The following is a 19681-nucleotide window of genomic DNA, read 5'->3' on the forward strand; positions in this document are numbered from 1 at the left end:
TCAAGCCTATCTAGCTCTGACACAATAAAATTAACATAGTCTAAAATTTCAAATATGTTATTGCGAGAAAAATATAATAAGTCTTTCAGCAAAAATAACTTGTTCCTTTTAGTTTTAAAGTTATACTAGCCGCCATCAGTTATTCGCCCCAAATTTTTGTTTCGTAAAACCAAAGAATGAGTACTCCATCCGCATTTCATATCCTATGTAAGTCGATGACATAATGATACTCGCCTGCTCTCATTCACTGCCATTTCTGAAAAGATTCCCAAAAGTATTACTCCGCTGTGTATTCTCTGCCAATGCAAGCCGTGACAGAGTATCCCATTTGTAATCTCTGAATAAAATATAAATTGCAAATAAAATTTAAACAGAGCCCCACAGCTGGCCAATTAAGTTCGCCGTATATACAGTACACTCCCGAATATCCGGCCTAGTTTTCTTTTATCGTAATTAAATGAGGAAGGCATGGCGTCTATTATGTCTTTTATTAAGGACTTTTTTTAAACCTAAAAATTGTAAGTTTTGACTCTTATCTTAGGGTTACCTTTTCATATCTATGCAATCATTTATCATGGAAAAATAAAATCAATTTGAGCCAATTTTCTTATGAATTAAACCCACGATTTACGTTAATGTTTCGTTTGTGTTTCTACATTTAAGTTGAGCATTACCGAATTTAGGTTAAAATGCGAACAGTTTAAATCTTTTAACGTACTTTTTCTCTAATAAATTCTTGCAACGGCAGTGCAATACATAAACATATATAAACTACCAGTACAGAATCTTCTATTTTAACTCGACATGTTACCGACAACCGCTTCTATGATTCATCGGGCCGCGGCTGCGTTCACATTTGAGATAAATAAAGGGTTTACTCAATAAGAAGGGAGATAATGCGTATTATAACAGTGAGTTTTGGTATAAAAACTTTGTCTTCTGGTATTGGTGGGCAAAGAAATGAATTCATAGAGTTCCGGTCTATCCGGTTTTTTTGTTATCCGGCCTACCCTTCCACTACATTAGGTCGGACACTCGAGAGTGTACTGTATTGCTAATCAATCAGAATGCTATGCCATTAATACGCAAACGTAATTTAAATAATACTTTCTTTTGTTTTAATGATATCAAAAAAGTTATGAGTATGAGATTAATTTAATCATGTGAATCAACTTTGATGAATTACATCTTATCACAGTAAACGGATTATAAAAATTCTATTACAATGTATACGTAAAAGCATATTTCTAAAGAATTATTTTAAATTATCTGTGCAAAATAACAATAGAGCATTCAGATTGGTTAGCTTCACTTCAAAATGTCGAAATTTTTAAGTTGGCGATGAAAATGGGCGAATTCCGTCCATTTGAGATCAAGAGCTTTATCCAAGCTTTATTTTCTAGTAATTTTCCAAATGGAAAGGTCGAACTTAGCCGCACATTGATGACGTATGTAGGGGTCGTGAGCATAGAGCTGATATATAAATGGAGAGAGCTAGTCGTATTTTTTTTTATCGAAACAAGTGTACCCAACATGAGTCGCGTGACTTAGGGAGAATCTGAGAGTAAGAATACTTTTTTTGGCAACATATCGCAAATCTTGACACACACAAAATCTGTCGCGCAATCTTTTGCTTCCCGGCATTGGGTCCGGTCGATTTTCATTTCCTGAAAAGTTTATTTATTTATTTATTTATTTACTTTTCTTGTCTTGAGATTATCATTCTACAAAGCAAAAACTAAGCAAACTGGTTTTGAAAATAATTTTTCTTATTCATAACATCAATAGTTGAATTTGTTGATTTAAATCATGTTTAGTTTTTTACTTTGTTTTTTTACATTCATTAAAAGAGATTATTTTTCTTCTTTAAGTAAACATTTTTTTTATTTACCAAAAAAAATCATTTAATTTTACATTACATGTTCAAATACTTTTATCATTATCTCAAATAGATAAAAAAATCTTTTATAAAAACAGATTATAAAAGTGACCAAAGTCTTTAAAAAAATGCATTTATAATGATTTTTCTGTCAAAAAATTAAATTTTAATCTAAGAATTGGGCGAATAAATATTTATTTTTGCATAAAAAATGAAAAAGACATTAATTAAAACTGTTAAATTATTTTGAAATAATTTAGAACGAAAACAAATAAACAAAAATACTAGCCCAGGATCAAACACGGGTCTCGTGAATTCTACGCCAGAACCCTAACCACTATATTAATCGAGCGCTGGTTCACGGTAACACATTATTAGTATATAAGTTATCTTGAAAATTTCAAGGTTGGTTATTGAGCCTTAATATTTTCATGAATGAAGATTCTAAGTGCATACTACTATTATACAAAATCTCATCCCGAACTCAATTTTAAACCTCGTGCCTTCCCCTTGTTAATATCAGTTTTAAATATTTCGTTTCTGGTTTATAGTTTTGCCGGTAACTTTGCTCCTAACTACGGCAGAAACAAAAGTAAATCATTTTTGGAATCTTAAATGTTTTGACTTTAATACAAAATAATAAAAAAATTCGATTTTTTACGAAAACGGTGATGTTAGGGTATGTACATACTGCAAGTTATTAATAAATGTTGACATTCAAACAAAATTTTTATCTGCAAAGATAAAATTTCTTTCTTTAATAGTTGCTTATCTTTAGAATATCCACTAGTTTCTTTTTAGATCTTAATTAATTTATAAAAATATGAAATTATTACTACCACATTTATGAAATTTTACTATATAACATTTTCAATAAAACATACGTTTCAGTTTCACTATTTCATTCACAATGATGATTTAATATCGTTCAAGGTATAGGGTAATCAGCCAGGCGCGTGCAACACATTCGAGATTAAAATAAAGCGAGTAGCAAAATATAATGCAGTTATATCAGTTTAAATGAAGCTTAATAACAAGTTAACTAAATTAAATACAATAACTAAACCAAACTATGAAATATTATTCAATTATAACATCAAAATCATCGAGTGATCCAAGCTACGAAATTTTAAATTGACTTAAAATGGATATAAATAGAATGGAATGGATATATTATTGTACATGTATTGTGAAATGATACAGGACTATCCTTAGAAGATTTTTCTTTGCATCCAGTTGCACAGCAAGAGTTAATCATGTCTTAAATAAGCTTTAATATTTAGCAGTTAAAAGCGAGAAATAACTTTCCATTGAAATATAATGGAGAATGGAAAATGCAGTTAGAGCGAATGCAAATTCTCTCCCAAAGTCACGTGATTTTATCTTGCCCTACACCAAAATAGGGTTGCAGTCTCTCTATCGCTATTTCAACTCGTGAGCGTTCATGTGAAACAAATTTTCGAAATCGGCTTCATTGTTGCGTTATTGAATTCTGTCGAGAAGGTGTTGTTTTTCGACTCATTTCGAAAATAGAAAGTGGCAGGTGATCACTGATGATGTAGCTTCATATAATATAGAAATCCCTTCAATACCCGTGGCTTGCGAGCTGTTTGGGAGAGCAAATAATCTGATTTTCCCCTGTAAAAATGTACAGTGAAGAAGTGTTTATTATTATTTTTATTATTAACAGGAGTGGAGAAGAGCAGATGACCTTTTGTGACCTATTTAGAGGTCATAAACTTTTATATGAAACACAATTTGGTGAAATATTATCTGTGATTAAAGCTGAACAATTGGGTCATTGGTTGTTTTTTTTCATTGCTTATATTTCATTCATTGCTTTTCAGTAATAAAGGAAATTGTTATATAGTGTCCGATAAATATGGATACTCTTTCAAAAATTAAAAATAAACAAAGATTTTCGCTTTCTATTTTTTTTTTTTTTTTATGTTCCATGAAGTAAAAATTAAAGTTTCTTTCTGGTGAAATGTAAAGACTTGATGTCGAACATTTGTATAAGAAATGTTACATAAAATAGAGGAGGATGAAAATTTTCTACAACGTGTAATGTTTTCAGATGAGGCAACATTTCACATTGTTAATCGACTCAAAACTCGAATATGGAATTAAAAAAATCCTCATGCCGCATTGGATGAAGCAAGAGACAGCTGTAAAATAAACTACGGTGTGGTTTACATCACGATCGAATTATTGGGCCTTTGTTTTCTTTTCCGAAGTAACTGCCCTTTCCGACAATTACCTTGATGTACTTAAAATTTTCGCATTTCCTCAGTAAGGGAACTTGCAATCTAATATTATTTTCCAGCATTGTGGAGCACAATCACACTGGAATTTGGAAGTGCAAAGGATTTTTGGTGAAATGTTACCCGGGCGATGGATGGAAAGAAGTCCGCCACCTAGATAGACATAACTTCTTTCCGGACATAGCACCTTTGGACTTCTTCTTATGGAGATATGTGAAAAACAATCTCCAATTCGTGACACTGATGAACTGAAAAGTCGAATTTTAGTGACCATTCAGAATGTTAATCCTGTAATGTTTCATAGAACATGGTTATAAGACTTGACGTGTTGTGCGCTATGAATGGTGCGCATATTGAAATGTGTAATGTAGCATTTCAAAAAACTTTGATATTTTTCTTTATGGGACTTTAAAAAAAACCCAGAAGTGAATATCTTCTGTTTTTTTTTGTTTTTTTTGCTTGTAATTAATTTTTAATGTGTAGCCATATTTTTTGGAAACATATATATATATATATCTATATATATATATATATAGATATATAGTGTGAGAGAGATGTTATACACCTACGTTTATCTGGACTGTTCCCGTTAACAATGTCGTGCCGCTTGATTGCTAGCGCTAGGAGTTTGTAGGTTTTCATCTGGAGTCCACTAATCAAAATTAAACAGCTATTCATTCTTTGTTAAGCTTGTATATTGATTCTACTTGCGAGTTAAAAAAGAAGTTTAATGTCTGACCTAAATTTATTTTAGTGAGTCTGAGCAGGCTTTTATCTGGCCAACGTGCCCTTTTATCACCTGAAGGTGCCTGAATTTATCATTTGGTTATTGTAAGCGTCATACCAGTTGCAACTCCACTCCAATGTAATTAATTCAGATTTCATTTTTCTCGATGTAAATATGCTTTCGAAACTTTCTATGTGAATAATCGCAAATAAAGTGTTCTCTCATATCACATCCATAGTAATTATTGAAGATATTTTACAGTTATTATGAATTATAACATTCGTTTTAACCTACATTTCCTAGAATATCAGTGATTATTTGTAATGAACATTTCCTTTGCTTTGCATTTTGCCCGGTTGTATTAAATAGCAGTTGTCGGTTAGTCTGGAGAGTACGATGCTTCTGACGACATACCGCAGTTAGGATCTAAGCCTAGTCACGCACTTGGCGACGTGTTAATACAATCTTCTGGCTTCTAAGTTCAAGTGTATTCCTACAATGTCTAAATGATTCATTATCTTAGAGGATTGTGCCCATTTTCAGGGACGCTTTGGGAAGGACTGCAAGGGACGTTGCCGATGTCAGGGAGAAGAAGTGTGCGACCATGTGACCGGAACTTGCTATTGTCCCTATGGATCTAAAGATAGTGCAGATCGTTGTCGAAAAGGATGTCCTAAAGGTAAGCAACGGTGCACAAGACAATGCACGATGATTCTCAAGACTGATAAAGATAATTTTTTAAAGACATTTATGTCCAAAACGTAATGTCGCCAAAATAATAATAGCAAACAAATAAATAAAAAAGACAAGACAGCTTTTTTTCAAGGTTATGGTGACTTTTTGGAATTTCATTATGATAAGTAAAGTGATGAGTTGATTGATGTGACTAACTGTGATCCCGTTTAGAATTTCTGGAAAACCAGTTTTCACTTTCTTTTTATTTATTATTTTTCATTCGATCAGCTCTTATCGGTTGAACCGGAGTTTAACCCCCCTTCTTCGCCAAGTTAGCGATAACGCGCCAAAAATTTCAACAGCCGTTTTCTGTGGTCCTTCTTCTGGCAACCCTTTTATCTTTCACGTGATCTGCTGTCTGCTATGGTTGGACATCTACTTTGTGATTGGATAGTTTCTAAAAATGTTATATTTTCAAATTTCTTATATTTATATTTCAAAAATCAAGTTTAACATTTCCTTTCTTTGGTTCTCAAACGATCTCTTGCCTCTCTGCTACGATGGAATGTGTGGATTATAAAAAAAATTTGGATGAATGCTTTATGAATGAGGTAAAATATTTTAGTGGATATTTTGCGTTGATGCTTGTGTATGGTAAGAAATTTGTGTTAGACTGGTGTATGAATGAAGGTTTGATTGCTTCAAGTTATGAATGTCCGAAATGTGGGAAGCAAATGAATTTGACCAAGCAACCCAAGCTGAATGATGGGTATGAATGGAAGTGCAGGTTCTCGATCTAAAGTGAATCCGCATGATTGCTCTCGTAGTGTAAGGAAGGGTTCTTGGTTTGCTGGAAGTCATCTGAGTATATGTGATATTTTGAAATTAACGAATAAAGGGTTAGGACAGTGTATGCAAAACATAATATGGCTGAATTGGATTTGACGGATAAAACTGTGACTGATTGGTATAGCTTTTGTCGAGAGGTTTGTCAGACTGTATTGATTGAAGAGAGTACTATGATAGGAGGTGTGGGTTCGACTGTTGAAATAGATGAGAGCAAATTTGGAAAAATAAAGTATGGAAGAGGAAGGTATGTGAAGGGTGAATGGGTGTTTGGTGGGATTGAAAGAGGTTCGAAAAAATGTTTTTTTTAAAGTGGTTCCTAACAGCACATCTGAGGAACTTGTTAGTGTGCTGACGGAATGGGTGTTGCCTGGCACGGAAGTCATCTCCGATTGTTGGAAAGCCTATGACTGTTTAAAAGACGAGGGCTTTACACATCTTCAGGTCCAGCACAATCTACATTTTAAAGATCCCGAAACAGGTGCCCACACAAATACCATCGAAGGAACGTGGTCGGCGATCAAAAGGGCCTTGAGGAATACTCCTCATAAGGCTGATTATTTTGATTCGTACCTGTTTGAATATGTGTGGAGGAAAAACCACGGTCACTAGGTGGGACCTGATGCTTTGAGGCTTTCAAAAATGATATCATAAAAGTTTACAACCCTTGGGTGAGAGATCATGCCGAAGACACCGACAATAGATCAAGCGCTTCGTCGGCAAATTAGATCGGGCGACTGACCAGTAAATGGTGGAATGAATGTGTGAAATGAATGTGTGGAGTGAATGTGTAGAGTGAATGGGCTGCTCACATCCATCAAACAAATGTGAATGGGTAAGTGAAAATTTTCTGCATTAAAATAGTATTTTTGCAGTATTTTAAAACGTGTTAAAAATTAAAAAAACGGGGAGTTCAGGGGGGCTGTGCCCCCCTGAGAAAAAAATGCTTAAAAAACTGTATTAAAAATAACAATGTGTTATTAAGCATTTTTGTTTGCATCTAATTTCCTTAAAAACTTATTTTAAATGTTCTTTTTCAATTTTAAACATCATTATGCATTATTTTAAATTTTGAGCTTTTAACACTGGTATTTTGTTATTTTCTCAAAATTGTCTTCGCAAAAACCACGGTCTTGCGATCACGTGCTTCACGGTGACCGCACGGCGCAAGACCGTTGTTGGCGAGTAGGCGATTTTTTGAAAAATGGGCCAAGCGGGGGGTTAAACTCCGGTCGTACCCTCTTATCTTTTCAAATGTCGTGAATAACCTATTTCACGATATATTTTTGGATTCCGCACTCAAGCTTTACTCTAGGTTAAATCCGTTTCTTTCGATTAAATTTTGCTTTCGAATTTAATTCTAGCCATTCAATTAAAAAAGAATCGATTGAGTGCGCAATTTAAATACTTAACAACATCATTTCACTCTCTATTTGTTCTTCTAGAAAGTTTCACTGTTCTAAAACTAAAAAAGAAATAAAAAATTTTAAAAATTGTCCAATCATAGGGTTGATAAATTCGATTTTGGCTGAATGATGTTTGAATATTTTCCCGCTTATAAAAGATTTTTCCAAATAGAAATAAACTTTTATAAGCAGGCAATGGAGGGGGAGGGGAGAAAAAACACGCCCCTATCAGCCAAAGCAGCTATGCCAATATTAAAGGACATATCAGTTACTTCCTTTTACCATCAAAATTGGCCTTTTTTTCACTCCATTACAAATAAAACTGAATGCTAAATCAATAGATCTCTCATCCCATTTCTTTTTGAAGATCCAATGAATCTAGTATCGCAATTCTTAAAAAGGGTCTGTGAATGCTATGTATGAGAAATATTTTGAATATAAAAGAAAGTAGCAAGTTTTCTTCAATCTAAAAAAAATTATGTAGAGGTTACCGCTTTGTATCATGTTAAGATAGGCAAAAATAGTCAAACGTGCTTAGCAAGGACAGCTAAGCACATTTTTGAAAGATGTGCAGAAATTTCTAATTGAATGCATTAGAAAATAACTAGAGCGACCACGCTAATGTCTAATAATAATTTCTAATTGAAAAGATGAGTTTCTTATTTCAACCTAATGGTAATTTTCAATGAAATATTATTTGATCAAAGATTGACTAAATTTCTGCTCATCTTATGTCAGAACAGGTAGGTGACACCATTTTTCAAAAATAAGTAAAAAGTTAAAAAAAAAAAAAAAAAAAAAAAACCTGCTAAAAGCAGAATCGAATGAAGAAAGAAAATGTGTCAAAATTAAAGATGTAAAAAAGAACAGCAAATTGATAAAGTTCAGTTCGACCAGCTCTCAACTCGCCTGCAACCTTGCAATAATGTTACTATGTCGTTGCTAAAGATGATAGCAGTAATGTTGGGAGAGGATTTTCGAATAATCAGAATTTTCAAGGAAAGAAGCACTCCTTGCAGAAAGAATTGTCAATGATAGCGAATGGTGGATGGAATAAGTAATTTTGATTTTAAATATGAAGAATTCACAAACCTATATGAAACAAAAGGGAAACAAGTAATATATAAAAAAAAAATTTGAAGTCAATACTTACTTAGGTCAACAATTTTTTTTTTTTTTTAGTTACTTTTTATTAAATAATTACAATTAATATTAATATGTATATACATATGACAGAATTACAATATTAAGTGGCAAAATAGAGCTTAGCGACCATTTCGCGACATGGCGACGGATTTGGCCGTATATAAAATATATATAATTATATAAAAAAATATATAAATATATAAAAAAAAATATATATATATATAAAAAATATATAAATATATAAAAAAAAAATTAAGTCAATTCCTACTTAGGTCAACAATTTTTTATTTTTTTTATTTTAGTTACTTTTTATTAGATAATTACAATTAATATAAATATATATATATACATATGAGAGAATTACAATATTAAGTGGCAAAATAAAGCTTAGCGACCATTTCGCGACATGGCGACGGATTTGGCGACCAAATAAGTAGTAAAGTACTGGACAAATTTAATTAATGAATTAATATTTGAAAAAAAACTGTATTAATATCAAGTGTTATTCACTACAAGTTTTAAAAAAATGTATTTGAACTTGAATGGATGAATAAAAAGTATTTTATTAAAAATTGAAAATTTGAACAAGATATATAGAGAGAGAATTTGAGCTAACAGTAGGAATTGAAAAAAGGAATTAAGTGAAAATTTAAAAAAAAAAAAAAAAAAAAAAAAAAAAAAAGGAGCACAGTATGAGCTTCAAAATATTAGAAGTAATAATAATAATTCCAGATGCATTTCAAAAAAAAAAAAAAAAAAAAAAAGCCTCACATTTTTTTTTAAAAGAAGCTTTAAAATTTATTTTACTTAAAGTAGGACCAGTTGGTTTATTAGTATTTTATATATAAATATTAAGTTTTTAAATGAATAATTGATTATTATTTGTAATGTTTTACATTCTAAATATAATAGGCAAGCAATAGTTATTTGTTATTTAAGTTATCATCCATAAGTTAATTCTTATTAGGGATTGCAATACCGGACCAAAATTTCAATACCGGTATTCGGTATTTTTTAGATCTTAATACCGGGATACCGGTATTAGAAATTTTAGAAAAAGAAAGAAAACACAGGTGTTTCTTTGTTTTATTTGCCATTTATATAAGAGAATGAAATATCACAAAAAATAATATGTAACTTATAAATTTATACCAGTATATAAAGAATCACAAAAAAAGTAAAGGAACAACTTATTTATTTAAATCACAAAAAAAGTGTAAATCACTATTCAGTCTGTGGTACTATTACAAATTTTTGAAAAGTTATCTTAAAAAACATAATGCATGAATTGTACTGTCATTAAGCCTGAAAAGTAATTTTGTGTAAAAATAACTAGCTGTCGAAAACGCTATCTACGCTAATTGGTGATACTGTTAACAATTCGCGATATACTTTTTCCCAGTATCTACCTCTAAATCCCTCATCTTCAAATAAATCAATTTCTCGTCGGAGGGTTTTGGATATAGCTGATTTTGGTATTGTATTTCGGTTCGTTGAAATTTTTTTATTTACCGCTATTACTACTTTTTGTTCAAGAGACAATTCCTTTTCATTATCAACATTAGTGTCATCATAATCTTCGATAACTGATCCGCATTCTTCTGAATGTGGATAGGTTTGTGGGTAAAAAATTTTAAGAAAATTTACTATAAACTGAATCAGATTTGAATTGGTTATTTTCTTTTCTTCTTTTTCATTTTCATCTTTAAAATCATTATAATTATGTAAATACCATAAGACATTTTCTATTTCGGTATGCCTTTCTTCTGTGTGTTTTTTCAATGTAATATATAATTCTTCAGATAGTGATGTGTGCTGTTCTTTCATGATTGCAACATGAAATTTATTGTTGTATTAGCTGTTAATAAATTAAAATCTCTCCGACATAATGCCTCTATAGTCAGTTTTATTGGAAGTAGAGCTGATATAGTTCTGGATATTAAGTCGAATTCACTATCTGAAAAATTAATTTACATGTTTAAGTCGATTATTGCTTTTTGGATTGGTTTTCTAAATTTCCAAAATCGTTCCATCATTAGGAGTAAACTGTTCCAAAGTGTCTTAGAATCTATTATTAACATATATTCTGTTTTATTTTCAGTTAGTATATATTTTTGTAATATGGCATTTTTTGTAAGAGAACGTTTAAATATCTTAACGATTTTTCGAACTTTATAAATTATAGGAAGCAATTCTTGATGGGTTAATATTTCAACCTTATTAGCAATATTTTCTTCAACAATTACATTGTCATTATTTTCATTGTCAATATCACTCTCACTCTTACTCTCTTTAATGTCGGAATCCGAAGTTTCTATATCCACAGTATTTGGATTCTTCTGTTTTTTATTTTTTTGGTTTAATACATCTATTACTCCTAATTGAATTCCATGAGAATAGCACAATTGCTGATTTGCATCAATAAATCTTTCCAACTTTTTTCATAACTGTTGCTCCATTAGTCGTTATGGATACAATATCTTCTTTCAAGGATAATCCATGTTTCGCTAATTTAGATTTAAGCAATTAATTAAGCCATTAATTAGCTAATTAATTTCGACGGTTAGGAAGGCATAAAAACAAAAAAAGTATACTATTTTGCTATGTTGGCGATCCCTGATCATATAGTGGAGACCGTTTTAAAAATTTCTAGTAAATACCGAAAAACCGGTATTTAAACTTATGAATACAGGTATTACAAAATTGTACAAATGGCTCAAAATACCGGTATTCGGTAACCCGGTATTGCAATCCCTAATTCTTATGTCAAGCGTTATTTGTAATAGTGAGTGGAATTCGAAAGTTAGTATTATCAAAGCACAAATGTTTGAATCAGAGCAATCGATTCCTCATAATTTGTTGAAAGGAAAAAGTTCTGAAAAAATATTTTCCTCGTTTAAATCTCTGTTGAAGCATACATTACTAACTGTACTACTTAGTAATGAAGCATTACTATAATTATATTTTTATGTTTCTGGAAGAACATGTTGTTCTTGTACTCATGCAAAGAGCACAAAAGAGAGTTATTGAAACTATTTAAAAGCTTTGAGCAAAAGTCATAAGAACTCTTTCAATTTAACATTATTTTCATAAGGCACATATGGTTTGGAATGCAATCTCAAGTGTCCCAAATCTTGCCCGACTGGCTACTGTCACGGACTACACGGATTCTGCCTTTGTCCGCCCGGACGCACCGGCAAGAAGTGCACTAAAAAGTGCTCATCTCTGCACTATGGTTCTAACTGCCAGCGGAAATGCCGATGCCTCTGGAATAACACCAAATCGTGCCATCCACAGGTAAGAATATTCAAAATTTTTCATTTTGCTCATTTCGAAAAATATGATTTTATTTGATCTTATTCTTATTCTAGACAGGGGTGTGTCAGTGCAAAACCGGGTGGCTCGGCGAATATTGCCAAATCCCTTGCTCTATGGATAATCCAAAGGACTGCATGTTGCAAGGTACGTCGATTTTCATCTTTCTAACCTTCATTTATTTCAATGTTTGCGAGTATTTAATCGGAATATTTACCTGAAACCTCGCTTCCCGATAGTCAAAATAAGGCTGATGCATGGAAGATTTGGCGTGCAAGTACTGTTCGCATCTTTGGTGAAATGTTGGAGTCGCGCTCTTTTGATGGTGGTTAAGCCATACTTCTGTATGAAGAACTGTGTATAATGGGAGCTATTTTCCAACGACTATAGAGCCCTCTCATTCATTCGGTCTCGTATTTTTAATGGACCAATTTAAGTTGTCTGATTTGTCATTTTTTCTTATCCAAAATTAGAAATCCTATTTTCAAAACACCCTCTTATTATTTCAGAATCTATCAAACTCAAATTAATCTCATTCGTCTCATACTGCATATTAGACCTAATCTTAATGCATAGGCGTCTGTAATATATGATTACTATAGGAGAGTGGTCTTTTGTTTTCAAACTGTTTCTTCTCCTCTTCCTTGCTTTGGGATTCGAGGTACATTTTCTGAGTCAATTCACTTTTATCCCTGTTTTCTTTCTTTCTATCTCGCATAGAGTTCGTATTAACTAATCAGAAATTAATGTCAAAATTGAGGTTCATTCAAAAAATTTTCGTTTCTGTTAATAAATTTGTTGGTGAAAGGAGAAAACAACATCTTAATTTTTAATTAGATTATAGGATGTCTCATAGTTGAGAAAAAAGCGTCCTGGATTTTCTTCTTTACATTATGTACAAAAGCACAAAATGTAACGTAATTTGTCAATGTTACATTACATATCACAGAGTTTGGCAAGACAAACCTCTGTGATATGTCACAGGTATATAAACTGCGATTATGAGAAAAGAGCAGAAAGTGCTGCATTATAGTATTAAACAATAAAATCACTTCCATCAGTTTTATCGCATCAATACTTGTCAACTGTGAAAAGTAAGGATATGGCATAACAGGAATTGGATTCAATCTTCATTTATAGCAGTATTTATTTGCAGAGTTCCTTTTTGGCCATTTGAATCTAAAGGCAATAATGGCATTAGAAATGAAACAGCAAAGATCCGTTGTAATGTAGCCACCTACACTTCACAGCATCAGCTTTCTGATGTAGACGGTAATTCAAAAGGAATAGAGCGATTACAAACGGTTATAACTATTGAATGAAAAAGAATTTATCGATTAGATTAATACATAATGTAGAGGGAACTTCAAAATTTCCCATGCCCAAAACAATTGAAGAACTTATGTAATGCGCTTGTGTCGGTGACTGCAGACATGCTTCAGAATGTATGGCTTGGACTACCGCCAAGATATTGTCCATGTGACCAAGGTAAGTCACATAGAACATCTATGAATACTGACCTACCGCATGAGAAAAACCTTGTAACCCTAAAAGTAGTGGTCAGTCGGCATGGAAACGAGATATTCTATTGCATTTCAGGGATAAAAGAAAGCTCTGTGTTTCACTTGGCGCAAATAGAAGCGGTTAGCCGTCTCATTTTGCTCTATACTTCGGTCGATGCCTGACGCTCATATTTTGTGATTTTCTGATCAATTCTTTCTCTTGTGGATATTCGTTATATGTAATATACCTGTAAGAAGTGCTGTGGATGGCTGTATAACCAATGTTGGAGAGTATGTGTTATTCCAAAGATTGTGATAAATATAGAATATGAAATGAATAAATATCTTTAATTTTGCCTGTTTATTAATTTTTTTTCATATTTTAATTTTTTTTTTTTGTTGAATTTCGTTTTTTTTTTTTTTTTTTTTTTTTTTTTTAAAGATTAAACAGTAACAGATTTATCATTAACTAAACAGTAATACTTTCTAATCTTTTTTTTTCCTGATCCTAAGTTTATTATTTGAAATTCAAAACTTAGAAATTCTAGTGCAAAACGAAACAAAACAAAAAGCTTTCCTCTTTAATGAAAGCTTTCCTCTCTTAATGAAATATCTTGTTATTATCCAATGGTTTTTATTTAATTGACGGCAGCCTCAGGTCTTAAAAAAAATTCAATACAAAAGCAATAGAAGAAATTTTGTTGAAGGCTTTCTTGTGCAAGACATTATTTTCAAGCTTAAATAACAAGGAATTTTTAAGTTTATCTATAATTTAATAACAAAATTGTATTCAACTGTCATACAAATATATCTGCATTAGGCGAAATGAATTTCTCGCCTAATGAAGCGTGTTTAGTTAGCCATATGTTGGGGTCAGTTTTAATGCCCACTTCCCTCCTTTCTTCGACTCATTTACTTACGGCAACCATGTTCAGGGTTTTTCTCCTGACGGTAGGTCAGTATGTTTACAAAATTTTGAAGTTCCGTCTACATTATGTGTGAATCTTATCTACAAATTCTTTTTTATTAAATAGTTATCATCTTTTGTAATCGCTATATTCATTTTGAATTTCCTTGTATAATGTCTTGCAATTTCATTCGTTGTCCTCGCTTACCCTTTTAATGTATCTTATCAAAAGAAATCTTAACAACACTATAATGCATCTATTTTACCAAGTTGCTTGTATGTTATATTTTGATCAGTATTCAGACTTTTGTTTGCTGAAAATCAGAATTTGTTTGCTGAAAATCAGCCAGTAACCCTGTATTAGCGCGTATTCCAAGTAATTGTTATTGTATTTGCATATAAAGGCTCTCTCTTTTTCTTTTAGTATTATTATTTCGATTTCTTGATATTGTTTTTGTACGAATTTAGAAATTGTTCGTATGAAAATGAATATCAATTTTTAACTTTTTCTTTATGTAATTCAGATTGCTTAATTCTAGGATATATTTTATGAAGCAACAAATTTTGAATTAGAAACAGTTATCTTCATTTAAAAAAATGATTGCATGCAGTGGTATACCAGGTTCGGTATAAGCCCGTTTTTTGTATCCCATTGATCCATCGCCGATTGTTGCTTGTTTTATTTCAAACATCGCTCTTTAGATCGCTAAAGATCGGAATTTTATGTCAGTATATGGACTGATCAAATCCCCTAATAATAGCTCCTCGCATTAAACTCCGAAATTCTTTCTTTTTACTCTAAATCTCCCTTTCGAATAATTATTCATAAATAGTTGCAGCCCTTTGTTTTTTGGGTAATTATTGTGGATTACTCTGCACTCCATTCACTAGTCAGATTTTAATTATAGAAATTGAAATCAGGCTAACTTATATTCTGCATAAATTAAACCTGAAGATCTTTTCTTGCCCTCAATGTTCAATGCCGTTAATAATTCCAGATGGCGTGTCAGTAATTGTGTGTGATGAGGGCTTCTACGGCCGCCATTGTGACAAGCCCTGCGACTGCGTGAATGCTGTCTCCTGCGACCCGCTCTCCGGGCAATGTCAGTGCTTTCCGGGATGGAAGGGCAGGAGGTGCGATGCAGGTCAGTTTTACTGCCACATTTTTTTTTATATCGTTTTCAATCACAAATATATACGACAATAATAGCCAACTGATCCAGTTCTCTATTGTTTGCCAACTGATTCTAAAACCTTCTGCACTTTCGCGCATGCGTTAGGATGGGTTTAATTCTTCAAAATAGGGGTAAGAAGGAGGACGTGTTTACATTTAACAATAAAGTAAACCGGATTACTCGTGAAATGAATTAAAACAAAATAATACAATCAGAAACGACACGATACTCACATATACATGGAAAAAAAAATTGAACGAAAAAGTATCTAATAGGGTGGAAATTAAGGTCAAAGAATGAGGAAGAATTCCGAAATTGTGTTCATCCTTCCGCGTCCCACCCCTTAGCGAGATGGAATCGTCGAAAAGTGGTCGTCTCAGGATACTGAAACAAACAGTACTTCCTTTCCTTGGTGATATTCTGCCACTTCCGTCATAGCAGCGACTAACTATATTTGGATTTATAGTCTTGTTTTACATCTATGGTTTGCCTGAGGTCATTTGAGGGCATCAAAAGGAAGTAATTTGTTAACGAAAATATATAACTCGAATCAGTGGTCTGATGGCAAAATCTCTCGTTCGAGACTGAGTTTCATCCAAGATTCTTCTTATACCCTGGTATTGGGTACGTCCAATCCGCCTTTTTCAAACATCCTTCCTCTTATATGATGTGGAAATGTGACAGTTTATTGCGAAATTCGTCCTAACATAACCTTTCCGTAATTTCAAAATGGGGCCTTGATTCCTACGAATCAAATTAAATCAAATTGCCCAGCGACAGAAGATACCATTCATTCTTTTTGTAATACTCAATTTTCTGAAATTTATAGATATCTTGTTATGCTGTCCGGGATTCTCTTTTGAATATGAAAGCGTCTGAACGAAAAGAGAGAAACCAGAGATTCCAGAAAGCAAAATATTGTTACAATCTTGGATTTACTTAAGAAATTTTGCAAAAAGATTGTCCTGTAAATGGATGACAAACAGTGGATGTTATTACGTAAAACTTGTTTATATTAAAGAATTGTATTTCTTCTCTCGGCCCGAAATAATTCTGGAGTATTCAATGTTCTGAAGATAAAATTCCCAATTTTTCCATCAACGTTAAGGTATGAACTGATTTCTATTTGAGCCTGTTTCTAATAACGTATGACCAGGTTTAGAATGAAAATATTTATACAAAAATGCGGGACAAATGATATAAAACAACAAAAACATTTAATTATAAATTCAAAATTCAGCCTTAAGATTTGACATAAGAACACTAATCTATCTCATCCTCAAACCTGAGACACTTTTGCGACTATTAGGTCTCAAACGTGTTAAAACTAATTCGTAATTTGGAGAATTATGGCTTGAAAAAAAATTCAAATTTGATGACAATTCTATATTTTTAATTCTAACAAACTTGGTGCTATATTTAAAGCTCTATAACTTTATATTTTGATTTTCTGGAAAGCGATTTTGTGTTAATATTTATAATATAATAATTGTAGGTTGTGAAGAAGGCACTTTTGGAGAAGGTTGCGAAGGCCGCTGTCCCTGTCCGAAGTGCGATCCAGTCACTGGCACTTGTCTCGTCTGCCCACCAGGACGCCGCGGGACACATTGTCGGGAGAGTACGTTGCATGTAATCACCTTCAGCTTGCTCGGACACTTCTCACTCCATTCTATTTTTTAATTACTGTCTTCCATGCATTTAACTGTTCTGAATCTCTTTTCCCCATAGTCTGCCTTTAAGATGTCGAGAGAAAAATAGGTATGAATTTAAGCGATGGTTTATTTCAAATCATATCAGTATTGGCACTCTGAAGAAAAGCGGCTACTTCGGTTTATAGCTATAATCTGCAAAATAAATCTTAATTGTCTACCTTTCACTGGTACGACTCTTAATAAAAAAAAGGGGGTTAATGACCAAATTCTCTTTTTTAATGCTTCTGCCAATATGAAAACCTACAGATAAAATGCTGACTTCCGATCCGCGACTCATTGTTTTTCATTCTATATAAATAGATGTGAAATACATAAATAATTTGTACGGTGCAGAAATCCAAATTTCTGGGTAGATTTTCTTTCAAATTTGCTCACAAAACCTTTGAAGCATAAAGGTTTCAAAAAAGGCTGGTGACTATTCTTTAAATAGTTTACTTTCTATTATTTAAAAACTGTTTTTCGATGTATTGAAAAGTTATTTTATCTTTAATCTTGTCATTCCTATTGAATGAAAGTATGTAAATAGTTTAAATTATTTTATTTATTAGTCTTCGAATTGCAATGCATGATAAAATTTTGTATGAATCTTTAAAAATGATTCATAAATTGTGAAAAAAAAATAGCTTTCGATTGATTTTTAAAAATCGTTCGATGCGATCTAATTTTTCGAAAGTCACAAAAACGTCGTTTAGTGCAACTGATGTTTTAATTGTGAATAAATTTGCTAACGATTAGAGGGTTTTGCTTATTATAATATTTTATATAATAATGTTTTGCTCATTTTGCTTTGTATGTGTGTGTAACATAATTTTTGCAGATGAGTGCCCGAAGAAAAAAATAAATTTGGAATTTTAACTTCAGTTCATTTTTTCATGGGAGGGCGTGGTTTGTGCACGGGAATGCACACGTCCTTTTACACAAGAGAAAAGTCTGAGAAGTTTTTCCTTTAGTGATTTTTTTATTAAGAGATTCTTTTAGAACTTTCTTTGACGCGCGTTAATTCAGGAGAGGGAATGTTATGATATTTGGAAGATATGTCGTAAACGTTAGGTATTTTTATTCCTTCGTTTACAGCATGAGAATTGCAATGATCGTTAACTTTTCACTTGGGTTAGAAATAACCAAGTGAGATTTATATCAGAAAATAAAAGTAATACGAAGATAAAAAAAAAAGAGGAAATTAACTAAAATTTAAATTAAACTGAAATCGTATGTATGTGTATATAATATATATAATGTGTGTGTGTATAAAAGAAAAAAATGAACATGGAAATATTTTCATTTGGAACATCGGCGGGTATATCCACCAACTGGGAATATTTACTGCAACCGCGTAATTGTTGCATGACGATTTAAGATTTCCATTGGCATGAATTGAAATAAATGTCTGCATGGTTGCTCATGCGCATCTCTCTCTCTCTCTCTCTTTTTTCACTTTCTCGTATACGTAGTATAGAGAACGTATAGTAACCTTAGAAAAATTTCGAACTCGAAATTTTGACAAATCTCCATGTTTTAGATTTTACTGAGTTCGGAAAACACCTTTTTAGGAAATGTTCGTCTGTCTGTGACAAAAACGCGTGGAACTAGACGGTTGAAACTTAGTCTACGGTTTTTATGCAAAATTTGTAGATTTCTATCAAATTTTGAGCAAAATCTGTGCGAAGTGATCCGGTTGTCTGAATATAAGTTACACGATAAATGCAAAACGAAGAGAGATAGATAGATCAAATTCGGTGCACAGATTTAATATCTATACTGTAGGCATCTGTCAAATTTTGAGTTAAATTCAACAAAGAGTTTCCTGTCCGTCTGTCAGTATTTTCAGAAACATATAGAGGCGAGAATTCAAAAGCACAATGACTTATATTTGGTATGCACTGTTACTACAAGTACAGTTTTGTGTCAACTTTTTTGTTTCATTCGGTTGAGAATAGCGTGTACAACGCACCCATTCGATTTTCGGATACTATTAACGTAATAAAGCTGGGAATAACTGAAAAAAGACTCGACAGATTCATTGTGAATGCTTACTTCCTGCCAAAAGTTAATATTTTGCAATTATTGTAAAACGTTATCTGGCAAATACGCGAGAAAGTTTTGGGGAGACTACTCCCGCTGACTCAC

At 32.3% G+C, this 19681-nt stretch overlaps 1 protein-coding gene across 1 annotated transcript in view; it reads left to right on the forward strand.

Moving 5' to 3' along the window:
* LOC129968987 (multiple epidermal growth factor-like domains protein 6) overlaps nucleotides 1-19681 on the forward strand; it is a 442865-nt gene that overhangs the window by 395983 nt on the left and 27201 nt on the right. Inside the window, exons 26-30 of the mRNA XM_056083379.1 lie at nucleotides 5414-5549; nucleotides 12038-12240; nucleotides 12315-12405; nucleotides 15666-15812; nucleotides 17338-17460. Coding sequence (XP_055939354.1) covers nucleotides 5414-5549; nucleotides 12038-12240; nucleotides 12315-12405; nucleotides 15666-15812; nucleotides 17338-17460 — 700 coding nt within the window. The remainder of the gene's footprint in view (nucleotides 1-5413; nucleotides 5550-12037; nucleotides 12241-12314; nucleotides 12406-15665; nucleotides 15813-17337; nucleotides 17461-19681) is intronic.

The sequence above is a fragment of the Argiope bruennichi genome, chromosome 5 (assembly GCF_947563725.1).
Source record: "Argiope bruennichi chromosome 5, qqArgBrue1.1, whole genome shotgun sequence".
Lineage (NCBI taxonomy): Eukaryota > Metazoa > Arthropoda > Arachnida > Araneae > Araneidae > Argiope > Argiope bruennichi.